Source organism: Phalacrocorax aristotelis, chromosome 2, assembly GCF_949628215.1.
Source record: "Phalacrocorax aristotelis chromosome 2, bGulAri2.1, whole genome shotgun sequence".
In the NCBI taxonomy this organism is placed as follows: Eukaryota; Metazoa; Chordata; class Aves; order Suliformes; family Phalacrocoracidae; genus Phalacrocorax; species Phalacrocorax aristotelis.
This window is the reverse complement of record NC_134277.1, coordinates 112,130,840-112,143,545: the sequence shown is the minus strand read 5'-3', so window position 1 is coordinate 112,143,545 and position 12,706 is coordinate 112,130,840. Positions and strand designations below refer to the sequence as shown.

The 12,706-nt window shown below is 48.0% G+C and overlaps 1 protein-coding gene across 4 annotated transcripts in view; it reads left to right on the top strand.

Moving 5' to 3' along the window:
• Positions 1 to 862: 862 nt before the first annotated feature.
• MTCL1 (microtubule crosslinking factor 1) overlaps positions 863 to 12,706 on the top strand; it is a 111,070-nt gene continuing 99,226 nt past the window's right edge. For 2 of the 4 annotated variants that reach the window (XM_075084702.1, XM_075084701.1), the window contains exon 1: positions 863 to 2,323. In XM_075084702.1, the coding sequence (XP_074940803.1) occupies positions 1,427 to 2,323 (897 nt within the window). In that variant the 5' untranslated portion in view covers positions 863 to 1,426. The remainder of the gene's footprint in view (positions 2,324 to 12,706) is intronic. The other 2 variants (XM_075084700.1, XM_075084699.1) reach the window with 1 other exon arrangement.

The following is a 12,706-nucleotide window of genomic DNA, read 5'->3' as shown; positions in this document are numbered from 1 at the left end:
TGCTGCTGTGGTGGTGCCCGGTGCCCTCAGGCTCCGGCAGTCCCAGGGGCTTTTGCTTTTCGGGGTAATACCTTGCGCCCAGATGAGCGGGGCGGGGAACCCTGAGAGCCCCAGGGTGCTACACCCCCCCACCCCCCCCGAACCCCTGGGACTGCCCTTCCCCGGGGCGCGCTGCAGTCACTGCCCTTCAGGCGTGGGTGGCTTGAGCTTCCCGAGGACTTCGTGAGCCAAGCACGCATTTACCACCTTCCCCTGGCAGATAAGGGAGCCACCGCGGCTCGTCCAAGGAAGGTCCCGCCGTGCCCGAGCAGAAGGGTCAGAAGCATCCCGGCTGCTCCGCTCTCCCCATGAGGCTGTGCTTCTTTCCCACGCTTGAGCCTCTCCTCCCTTTCATTACTCTCCGGGTGCTTTGCAAACGTTAAGGGCTGTAATTTCATATCGCCGTGCTCCAAAAGGATGGGTCCGTGCCTTTTGTAGTTTAGCCACAGCCAGGAACTTGCTGCTTCCCTCGGATGCTCAGCCCTGCCTCTCGGTGAACCTGTGTCCGCCCTTAAGCAAAGAGCTAATGCGGTGGCTGTTGTTTTGTTGCTGCCGATCTCTGGAGAGAGGGTTTTCGTGAAGCCTTATCTCGGGGAAAAGATAATAATACACGGGCAACGCTCTACAGCTTATGGCTGGGAAATTAAAATTTTTCCCCGAATGAGGCTTTCTGATAGGAAGCGGCTGGCAGAGGCGCCCCTATCATAAAGCAGTGCGAGGAAAGTAGTTTGCTGGGAGAGCCGGCTGGCTCGCTGACAGCGGGGGCGGATCCTGCGCACAGGCGGGCAGCGTCGCGCCGGAGCGGCCCCGGCAGCAGCGGGGCTATTTCGGGAGCCGGGCGGAGGCGGCGGCGGCCGGAGCCGGAGCTGGGGGCAGCCATGGGGGTAGCGGCGGCGGCGGCGGGCTGAGCGGGGGCTTGCAAGCGAAGGTAGCCGGGAAACGGGCCTTTGCCTCAGATTGAGGGGAAAAGGAGGTGGATTGGTTTTATTTTGGGGAGGGAGGGTGAAGGGGGGCTGCATCACAACTTGAGCTGCATCAAGCTGAGCCAGGGAGAGAGGGGAGCGGGAGGGGAAGGAGAGGGAGGAGGAGGAGACGGCGGCCACCGGGGGATTTGGGCTGATTTTATTGAAACAAATCAGTGCTCGGGAGAGAGCGGCGAGGAGGAGGAGAAGGAGGAGGAGAAGGTGGGGGTGGGGGGGCAGGAAGAGGGGGATCGAGAAAGAAAAGTGTGAGGGCTGTGGCTGGGAGAAGCAGAAGTGATGAGAGAGCGAGGGGGGAGGCTGGAGGAGGCTGCCCGTCCCGCCGCTGCGCCCCGCGGGGACCGCCGCTCCTGCCGCCACCGCCGCCGGGCGCCCCCGCGGCCGCCCCGCCGCCCCCAGCCCGCACCATGGAGGCGCTGAACGGCCCCGGCCCCGGCCCGGCGCCCGGTGACGCGCTGCGGCCGCCGCCGCCGCCTTCGCCCGGCCACCACCACCCGCACGCCGAGAAGAAGAGGCTGCACCGCGCCCCGTCGCCCGCCAGACCCTTCCTCAAGGACCTCCACGCCCGCGCCGCCGCCGCCGCCGCCGCCAAGCCGCCGCCCGCCCCCCCCAAGTCCCCCGGCCTCCCCGGCCGGCCGCCCCCGTCGCCGCACCCGGGCGCCCACCCGCCGGCCGCGGGGCTGCTGGCGGCGCCCGGCCGCCTCTCCCGCCGCCCCGCCGCCCCGGGGGGTAAGGCCACCGCCGCCGCCGCCGGCCGGCCGGGCGCCAAGGCCGCCCCCTGCGCCAAGCGGGCGGCCCGCGGGCCGGACCCGGGCCCCGGCGGCCGGGGCGGGGGGCGGCAGCCCGGCGGGGAGGCGGCCCCGCCGCCCGGCAAGGGCAGGAAGGGGAAGCGGGGAGCCGCGGCGGGCAGCGGCCATGCGGCAGCAGCGGCGGCGTTGGCCCGCGTCGGCCACACGGACAGCAGCTCCGACCTCTCCGACTGCCCCTCCGAGCCGCTCTCCGACGAGCAGCGCCTGGCCCCGGCCGCCAGCAGCGACGCCGAGTCCGGCACCGGCTCCAGCGACCGCGAGCGGGAGCCGCCCGCCACCCAGCCCGCCGCCGCCGAGCCGACCCGCACCGGCCCCGCCACCGGCCCCGGCCCCGGGCGCGGAGCCCCGCCGCCCCCCGGCCCCCGCGGGGACCCGCTGCCCGCGCCCCCGGGCGGGGGGCGAGCCCCGAGCCGCGGGGAGCAGCCGCCGGCGGCGGCCCCGGAGGAGCTGCAGCGGGAGGTGGAGGAGCTGCGCTCGGAGAACGAGTACCTCAAGGTGAGCATCGCCCGCGGAGCCCGGCCCGGGTGGGTCCCCGCCCGGGGAAGGGAGGGAAGGGATGGGAAGGAACGGGGAGGCGGTGGCGGAGGCGCAGCCCGCTCCTGCCCGGGACTGCGGGGTCCGCGCTGGGGCTGGCGAGCGGATGCGCGCGGTGTGAAGTCACATCTCGTGGGACCCCTCCCTCCACCCCCGCCGGACCAAATGCCCAATTTCACCCGTGGGAAAGAAGCAGGGGCAGTGAAGGCCCGCCGGGCTCCTCGGCGCTCCCCCGCAAAGCGGGGCCGTGACAGGGCTTAAGGGCAGGGATCGCGGCTCCCTGCAAAAGGCCCGATTTGCGAGGCTTGGATGAACCTAAGTCCGCTGCAAACGTGTACCGTGGAAGTGTTACGTTGGCGTGCTGGCAGCTCGGCAAACCCCAACTCTTTCTAAAGCACCGCAGACACTCTTTTGGTTAGCAAGACCTTGCTTTCCAGGAACGGTTTTCCTCAGTATCACCCTTTAAGAAAAGCTAAAGAAACCGGTTCCCTCATTTGATGCGGAAAGGATGACAGCATTCTGTTGGCTGTTTATTGTGTTGCTTTATCACTGGAAAGTGAAGCCACTCGTTGTGAAGTACTAACAGAATAACAAGAGCAGCAATAAAAAGCATCATTGCATCCTCGTAGAGGTAGAAAAGTACATCTCCGTGCCTTCATCCTCGGAGAAACAGAAAAGCTAAATCCAGGCATGCTCTGAGCTGGGTTGACCTGCGGGAACCTTTAGTTGGACCTGCACTTACAATCTGATCTTTTGGCACAGCAAAGAGGCTACATCCATAAAGATCTATAAATAAAATAAACTGAGATAATCATGTAACTGCGGCTACTGTAGCATTTGAAACTGCTGCTGGTGAGAACAATTTTTGTTCCCTGATTTTGGAAACACCCCACGGGCAAACAAAACGACCATGGAAATCCATAGGAGTTTTGCTTGGATAAGGGCTGGGGTTGGGTATAACCTTGGGAGAGAAGGGTGGTGAAGATACAGACTGGTCTTCTTTAAGGGTTTTGGCTAAGGGACAAGAAACCACGTTCAGCATAGCAAAAGGTTAACAGCAGGGGTGCTGCAAGGTTCTTTGCTGGGTCTGGTGTTGCTTAATGAACTGGGAAAAGGAATGAGCAATGATACAGCAAAATTTTCAGATGGCATTAAGTTTTTTTTATCTTAAGTCAAGCCCAGCAAGAACCTGACAGAACTTAATAGTAGGCTTAACCCCCAAGGAATTAGTGAAAAACAAAGGCAGAGGATGGGAAAGAAATCTCAATATTGAAAATTTGAAGCACTTGGAGAGAAGAAGGACTGAGGGTGCACTTTTCTGGGTTTAAAAGCATTGTGTTAACTCAGGAGCATCATGAAAGAAGGAGCAATGAAAAGCTCTGCTTAATGTGAAGGTAAAAATTATGTTAGATTTCAGTGGGAACTGGACAGAGAATAACAAAGTGTTATAATGTTTTATAGATCTGTAGCTGTTACACAGATCAGTGGGTGTACCTGAAATACTGTGGGCACTGCTGGTCATCTAGAAAAGGATAATGCAGAACCAGATCAGTAAAAATCATTGGCACATAGCAAAGCTTTTATGGCACTCATGGGATGGAAAACTCCGGTGTGTGTTAGGGAACTGTAATAGTCTGTAAAATGATGAGCAGCATAAAGAACCTTTATCAGAAGCTTCTGTTTTACTTGACAGCCCAGAAACAAGAGGAGATGTGATGAAATCAGAATTGAAAATAGGAATTGCATTAGGAGTAGGTAAACTGGCACTGCCGTTAGAAGTTGTGGAGGCCAAAAGCCCAGGAGCATCTCTTTGCATTACAGGATTTGCACAATTATAGTGCTTAAACTTTAACCCATTATGAAGAGTGCGTTAAGACTCTTGTTTCACATTGAAAGTAATTTTTACCTATGGGAAACTGAAACAAAGCGTTTGCCTGAATTGTCTAGGACTGGCCACTATTAGGGTGTCCCACCTGAGGGACTTTCTAATCACAGGACCGAACTGACATTGGCAAGCCCGAGGTAAAGAACTTTATTCTACATCATTTCAAACTTTTTACCCTGTGCAACAGTGCCTTCAGGTCTTTCACCTTGACGTCTTCATCATCTACCACAATTGTGCCCCAATTTTCTTTGATTTGGACTATGACTTTTTCATGCTACAAGTATTTCTGAGGTGAATAGGATAATACAGACAGGTTTCTTGTGGCTCTGTGTCTCAGTTGACTTCCAGCGGGCACGTCCTGGTGCCTAGAAAGCCGCAAGCTCATACTGTCACCTCTTCTGAGGGAAATGAGTACATGGTCTGCCTGCTCGCTTTCCTTGGCCACCCAGATGCATGAAGTCTTAGCAGTTCTGCTCCTCTCTCAAAATGGTTGGAAACAGCCCAGTGGCACGGAAGTTATCAGGAGAATTCCCAAACTCCATTTTCCTTTCCTAGGGAAACCTATAAAAACCTTCTGCAAATTAAAACCACATCATCCCCTGAGTTGTTTACTTGTGGGTTTGTTCCCTGTGTTGTTCACAACGCAGTTCTCTTGGTTGGTATTGGAGCAATCTGTGTTTCTCCTTTCACTGGAGGGGGCTAAGGGATAATGGGGAAGCTGTCAGCTGTAAATAGGCAAACTATTATATAAATCCCAGAAGAAACTGTTAATTTCCTGAGCGTGGCCATATGCTGAATTTCGTAGTTTCCACTCCTCCTTATCCCTCCCTGCAGCTGGAGTGCAACAGTAAGTGCGCATGATTTTAAAGCCTGATTCAGGGAAATTTATCATTCACATAGGAAGGTCTTTCATGTGTCATTCACGTGTCTGGAACATAGGTCGTAGAACATAGTTTTTATATATTTACCTATACACAGACTTAGGGCTGAAGATTTCTGGAGATTAAAAGGCTACCAGAAAAAACAAAGTAAACACAATTATTTGTTTTTATTTCTGCTCAAGAAGTGCTATAAAGTCTCCCAGAATGTTCCATGGAAGCCTTTGCGTGGCAAACTGTTGGTGCTGCAAGCTCCTCAGAGTTCATATACTGCGAGCCAGAGCTCAACCTGATATCAAGTTACCACCTTATATATTTTCAAGGGCTGTGATTTTTATCCTAGATGAGCTCTAGGAGTGATCAGCTATCTGTAAAGTTAAGCCTGTAGGTGAAGGGGCTGAGAAGTGTTTACACTGAGAAGTATCTCTTCTACCTCTGTGAAATTTCATCACTGATTTCAGTTTCATATAGTTCTTGTGTAACTTTATTTCAGCTACCTATGGGGGAAGACTGCAATACTACAGCAGCATTTAAAAGGTGTCATGTATTTGTTGATGTGTAAGAGAGATATTATGTCATGGTGTCTGACTCTGTGGACCCAGGAGGTCATCAGTAAGTGCTAGTGGAAGGTAAAGTTCTAGTTATTGCTAGCCAGTCCTGTTAGTAATAGCAAAATACTGCCCACACGAGGAGTTGTTTTTCAGGATTACTTTAATGCATCCAGCACGTGGAGAAGCGTCGTGCACTGTGCAAGTCCTTGGGAAACTTTGAAAGAAGCTCTCTGTGGTATAGAGCCCTCTGAAGGATGAGGGATCCTAAGGAAGAGGACCCAGTTTTTAGCAATTAAAAATGTTCTTGCTTTATCTCAGCCGAAGTTTAATTCAGACTGTTTTAATTAAATAGACATGCTAGCAGAAACAGCAGTGGTATCTTAGTCGTGACACACGACCCTTTTCTCTTTACGTCCTTCATGGCCACAATGTGAAACCAGCCTTCTACGTGAGGCATAACACTTTGTACGGCCCGTAAAACAAAAACGGTGCTTGCTCTGCTTTGCTTTACCGGCCCTTCTCTTTGTGTGTGTGTTGGTGTAAGTTCAACAGGCCAGAGATGTGGCTACAGTGTGGACTAGCACAAAAATATATTCTAAACTATCCTGGATTTGTTAGATAATTGTCTTGTTTATCTTGCTTTGTCTTTCTTCTTTCTATATTCATTTTTATCTGAGATGTATGCTGAATTGTATAATGTAACCTTAATAAAGGGACACTCCAGGCCCCTTATTGCTCTCTGATACATCTAAAAGATGTTCATTTTTGTTTAAAATCACAGTGTGTGTCATATGAGGTTACACTGTATTTCTCAGCTCCCTTGAAACTGTACATGTCTGATTCCGTAGGATTGAGATGAACTCTTGAGGAGTAATACCACCATTTCTTTTATTAACCTGCAGGGAGTTGTGTATGTCAAAAGGTTTTGCAGAGCAAAAATGATGCGAAGCGATGGGACCAATTTTCTTCTGTTTAGTGAGGGTTACCAGGGTTAGCAAAACAAAGCTTGTCCCCCATCTCTGCTTGACATGCTGCTTTTCACGCCTGGTGACCGTCGATCCTGAAGAGAACGGAGGTGATAACCCTGCCCAGGGCACAAAAGTGCAAGGCCAGGCTTGGCCGGAGGGATGGTCAGCTGTCGGAGGGAGATATCACTTTGGGGACGAATAGGGAGGCCGTGTGCCTTGTTAGCCCCAGCTGCGTCCCTGTCAAGCCCCACGGTGCCTGTAAGGGATTAGCTGTGTGATGCACCGGGCAATAGTTTCCCTTGGTGGCCCCTCAATAGATGATATCAATGTTGCACTAGACAAATGACTGCTCAAAAGACTTCAAGCGCCCCAGTTGAGGAAATGTGTTGAAACAATACTGGGGCTAATGCTTGAATGAAGCAGAAAAGCTGCCAGGCGCTGCTCTCGCTCTCAGATCCTGCGAACTTAAACCAGTCCTGAAGCCAGCTGGTACTCATGGTCCTACGATTTTTCAGTTCTCATCTTATTTTGTGCACAAGCTTCAAACAACGTCAGATCAGTGCATGACTGGTGAAGTAGTTTGGTTTGAGAGCTAAACAATAATATCAGAAGCCCAGGGCCTTTAAGTTCATTAACGTTTTTGCAAGAGGCAAAAATAATGGTTGCTGCTTTCTTCCCAGCCAAAGCCTTTTAGAGCTTATTTATGCCTGCTGCAGTTCTGCTGTAAAGAGATACGGGGGATGTGTTTATTCCTTAGAAGCAGCATCATCTCATACGTACAGACAGTTTGAGTTATTTAAAATACAAAAGCAGAGATTACGTAAAATCACAGTTCATTAATCTTAGATTTACCAAGGACTTTCTAGAAGTTCTGGGTCCTCCAGCACAATAGCAGCTACCCACTTTAACTTCTGGCCCTCTTCCCTTCTTCACTCTCCCCTTGTTTGATTGAATGTATGTTAAATAACCTCCTATTTAGAAAATAGTACTGTCACAATCTATAAATATGACTTGGCTAAGTTAATAAATACTTCTTACATAGACATTGAATTTCATCCTTCATTTGCATTTTCTTAAATACTGTACAGTTTATTGGTTTCATATGTTTTTGTCTTCCTAGTTTGCAGATATATCCAAGTTAGTATATAACTTCTGGACGCTGATGCATTCTAATTCAATGGAGCCTAAAGACGTTCAGTTTACTAATATATGTAACTGTAAATGCATAGCAATGACTTCAGTATCCATACATCTTTCATGCCATTTTCTGCATATAATTTCTCCCAAATAGTAATTTCCAAAATTTGGGTTGGGGTTTTTTTTTGACTCATGGTTGGGTTCCAGTTTTTAGTCTCTATCCACGCTCTGAGTTAAGAGCCTTTTCTGTATTAACCAGTAATTCAGCTCAGTGAGGTTAGCCCAGCAGGCTGACCTAGGTGCACCTGGTCCTGATGCCCCTACTGCTATCTTTTAATGCAGTTTAGGGGTCTTACTTTGGACTGTATTTAGTCTGGCCCCTTGAATGAAACATCCCCATTGTGCGTGTGTTTTACAGTTGTCCAAAGGACTCAAGTAATGAAGCACGTTTGGTTTGACCTTGGAGTGTAGGTCTCTGTTTATTTTATTTCAGAAGGAATCTGGTTCTTGCATGCTCTGTGGGCTGAATGAGTGCATGGTCAGTGCGGATGACTGGAAAATTTACTTTCAAACCTCATTATGGATCTCAACCAGACTGGCCAGGTAGTCAAAGCCCATCAGTTGTGCAAGTATTCCTGGTCTTTTCAGTGAGAATGACTCATATGAGTATGGGTTACTTAGTGTAATAGCTGCATGGCCTGAATCTTTTTCTCTGTCTCTCTCCTTTTTTTTTTTTTTTTTTTTTTAACGAATCCTAAACAGGTCATATTCCTATAATTTACCTTTAATTATACTTCATTATAAATTAAATCAATAATAAACAAGCATGACATCACTAAAGGTATTAATGAGATAATGGCTTCTCTTCTGAGAGGCAAGTCTTCAATTTGCACAGTACAGATGTGAAATGACACCATCAGTATGTATTTGGGCTACACAGCGATGTAAACTGCACACAGGCTTTCCCCTTTCAGCCAGTTCACCTTGGCTTGGTAGACTGACAGGGAAACAGTGAATCCTCATTCTATTGCTTTTGCAGTGAAGTCTACAGAATCCTGCAAATGGAGCAGCTATTTAAGTGTGGCCCTGTGTTCATACAGCCACCCCGTGAATGTCAGATGAGTGATCCCTATTAGACCCCCAAATAGCTGGCCTTTAGGAAGTAATTTGGGCCGAGTACCTGAAACCATAAGTGGTTAGACTCAGGAGCAACTTGGATTTTTACTGCGAATTTGGAAAGAGCTGCCAGTTAGAAAGTTATTTTCTTTCCCACACTTCCAGTTGTTCTTTCTGAAGGCCAAGGTGACATCTGGAAAGAAAAGCAGTTTACCTTTTTTCTAAACAGTGTTCTTTCTTCCAGGATTCTCTGCCTGGTGCTGTTCTTGCTGAAAGTAATAACATAATTACCATTAAATTAAAAGGGATCAAGAGGAGGCCCTCATCCCCTACAGGAACGTACAGCAAAGTGAAGCTTCTTACGCCAGCACTTCACCTCCCAATTTCAATTGCCACTTTGGGATGCTGGAGCAGGTCCTCCCTGTTTAAGGAAGGGAGCAGGCTCTCCATTTTTTAGATGCACAAAGAGGGATGGCCGCTTTCTTACTGTTTGCTTTAATTACTTTTAAGTGCCTGTTTTGATCTCTTTCTTCAGTTTTACAATATTAAAGTCCACAGTATGAAGCTCAATACCTCCTGAGAGAGCTTTAATTCTCACTCACAATAATAATAGTAACGAACAATACATTTTAATGAAGTCAGGGATTGGGTTTATCTAATATTTCCAACTGCCTCTACAGCCAAAGCATCTTTTTTGCGAACTACCATGTTTGGGATTTTTAAGGTTCTGGCTTTGCTGCATTTACCTTTGATTTCACTAATGATTGGTATGTTTTCCTTCAAAGTGGTAGGTTTGCCCGTTTTGTAAGTAGGACCATCGCAGTTTCAGTTGTAATTTCCACTTCCCTGGGTCTTTAACTTAGCTTCCTCTGTTTTGTGTGTGCGCATCACTATAGAAGAGGAGTTCAAGCTGTCCTGATTTCGTAGGTGTAATCATAACAGCTCTGACTGAGGAGATGCTAACACAAGGTTTCAGCGTCTACAGCAGGATCACAGGTACCTGCCAAGGAGAATAAGCTGTTATGAACTGGAAGCATCTAAACCCTTGCCACTGGTTTGGTGGCCTGTATCTAGAGCAAGATTATGTCTTTACTGTAACTACTAAAAGATTATCCCAGCATCTACAAATGTGCGCTGTCATACAAAATCTGAACCACATACCATTTTCCTGTATTTTGACATTTCAGAGGTGACATGCTCCTGTATATATATTTTTAATATATAAAAATAGGACTTCATCTTGCTATTCAAAAAGATTTAATCTGTCCCATTTGGATTTTTCCTCCCTGGGCTGGACAGACTACATAGGTCCAAGCCTCAGGCACTGCAGTAATACAGCAGGAAGCGGGCTGGCGCTGCATGCAGCCCATACGGCGAGGTTTCTGCTCCTTATACGGTCAAAACTGTTTGTGCCTTCATTGTGTTTGCATGTATGTTGCCGTGTTTTAAAGCTTGTCCAAAGGATGCTATATTCCCAAATACAAGGGGTTAGGACACAGTCTGATTTCTATACGAAAGTTTTGGGAGTTGGAAAAAAGTTAACTGTGGAAAAGAATCTCAATTCAGTAAAAAAATAAATCTGAGAGGTGAACTGTGCGAGGTTTTAAAGGACAGCTTTCTTAACTGTATCCTAAATTTTTGTTTATCTGCAAAATTACACTAGAGAAAAGCAAGCTGTGTATTTATAACCAAAGGCAGAGGCAAGCATGACCAAAAAAAAAAAAAAATCAAACTTGCAAAGTCAGAGTTGTACTGTTAAGGGAGGTTGAGAAGACTTCTTTCCTGGAGGTAAAAGACAGGCCTATCTCCTGAAATATAGCTCAGGTCAACACTTGCAGCTCTTTCGGGAACTTATTTGGTGGGAGGAAAGACATTGGATTCAAGTCTCCAATGGAGACAGGGTGACTCTTAAGGCTGGGAGAGCTCCCATGCCCACTGAGAGGATTTGGGAATATTCAGTTTCAATGGGATGACTGTTTCAGGGACTGGGTTGTTTAAAATGATGTGAGTTTCTGTGCTTGTTTTGGCCTGGGATAGAGTTAATTTTCTTCATAGTAGCTAGTATGGGGCTATGTTTCGGATTTCCATTGGAAACAGTGTTGATAACACAGGGATGGTTTCGTTACTGCTGAGCAGGGCTTGCACAGGGTCAAGGCCTTTTCTGCCTCTCACCCCACCCCACCAGTGAGAGGGCTGGGGGTGCGCAAGGAGCTGGGAGGGGGCACAGCTGGGACAGCTGACCCCAACTGACCAGAAGGATATCCCACACCATATGACGTCTTGCTCAGCATATAAAGCTGGGGGAAGAAGGAGGAAGGGGGGGTGTTCAGAGTTATGGTGTTTGTCTTCCCAAGTAACTGTTCTGCTTGATGGAGCCCTGCTTTGCTGGAGGCGGCTGAACACCTGCCTGCCCATGGGAAGCAGTGAATGAATTCCTTGTTTTGCTTTGCTTCCGCACGCAGCTTTTGTTTTCCCTATTGAACAGCCTTTATTTCAACCCACGAGTTTTCACACTTTTACTTTTTCAATTCTCTCCCCCATCCCTCTGTGAAGGGAGTGAGCGAGTGGCTGTGGGGTGCTTGGTTGCCGGCTGAGGTTAAACCACAACAGTTTCACTTTCCAAATTTGGTTGTAATAAATGCTTGAAAGTCAAATAATGTGGATCGTTTGTCTTTAGAAACCAAGCAGATTTAATAATTCCAAAACCTGATACAGATAAGAAGAAAGTTTAAGAGATGAGCAATAGAATTATACTTGCTCTTTGCTAGCCACTTGATACACAAAAGCCATTGCTTAGTTCTCAAATGTAAGCATCAGATTATAAAACAGATCCCATTAATCTGGTGATGACAGATGTTTTCCTTTATTGTGGATTTGTGTTTCAAAATTCTCAATTTACAACCAAATTATTAATGTAACATTAGCATTCTGAAGATGATATTAAAAAGTTAATTGAACTTAAATCTACTTGAGGTAGATTAAACTCCTGAGTCTGCAGACAGCCCTAAGCAATAGCTCTGGTCCTGTTCATCCCAGAGGGCTGTATTAGCTCTGACAGGTAAAGACTGTACTTTTGGTATGACTAACTTAGCCAAAATACCTAGTTAAGAAACTGGTAACACAAAAGTATACTCCTTTTCTTACATTCAAAAGCCACAGCTACTTTCTGACCGGTTTCTAAAACCTTGACATTTTCTTCTGCATCTCCATCTTTACTGGGTCGACTTTTACTTTACCTCTTTAAAGTGTCTATAAATGTGAAGTATAGTGAAAAAGTGTGTACATTAAAAAGAAAAACAGGTCTCCTCTCCAGTTTGCTCAAGCTTATGTTTCTATGTTTTTCTTTTTAAAAATATCAATCATTTATGAAAACTCCACCAGTGTGTTGGCTGTAAACTGGCCAGAATATTTGGCTATACCCTGAAGAGGAGTAGATAGGGCCCGGACCATAAATTGTCTTGAAAGAATCCTGCTGGGTTTGGTCTGCAGAGCTCGTTTGCTTCCTCACAGTCTGCTATTTGTGGTTAATTAATGTATTTGCAACGTCTGAGGATGTCATTGCTGCAAGGGTAACTTCTGCTACTGTGCTTACACTATTCCTTTTCAGACAGTGTATGGTGGGAGCATGATCCAGCTCACTGGGGCGTAACCCTTGAGCTTCTCCATCCACACAAATATCCTACTCCTGCAGCTCTCCCAGGGAGATTGTGGGACAGGATGCCCCTACAGCAGAAATCAGAATAAATTGAGAATGTATAGCAATATAGTGAGCTTGTGAGAAAACCTGTCTGTCCTTTCTGAGCATCTAG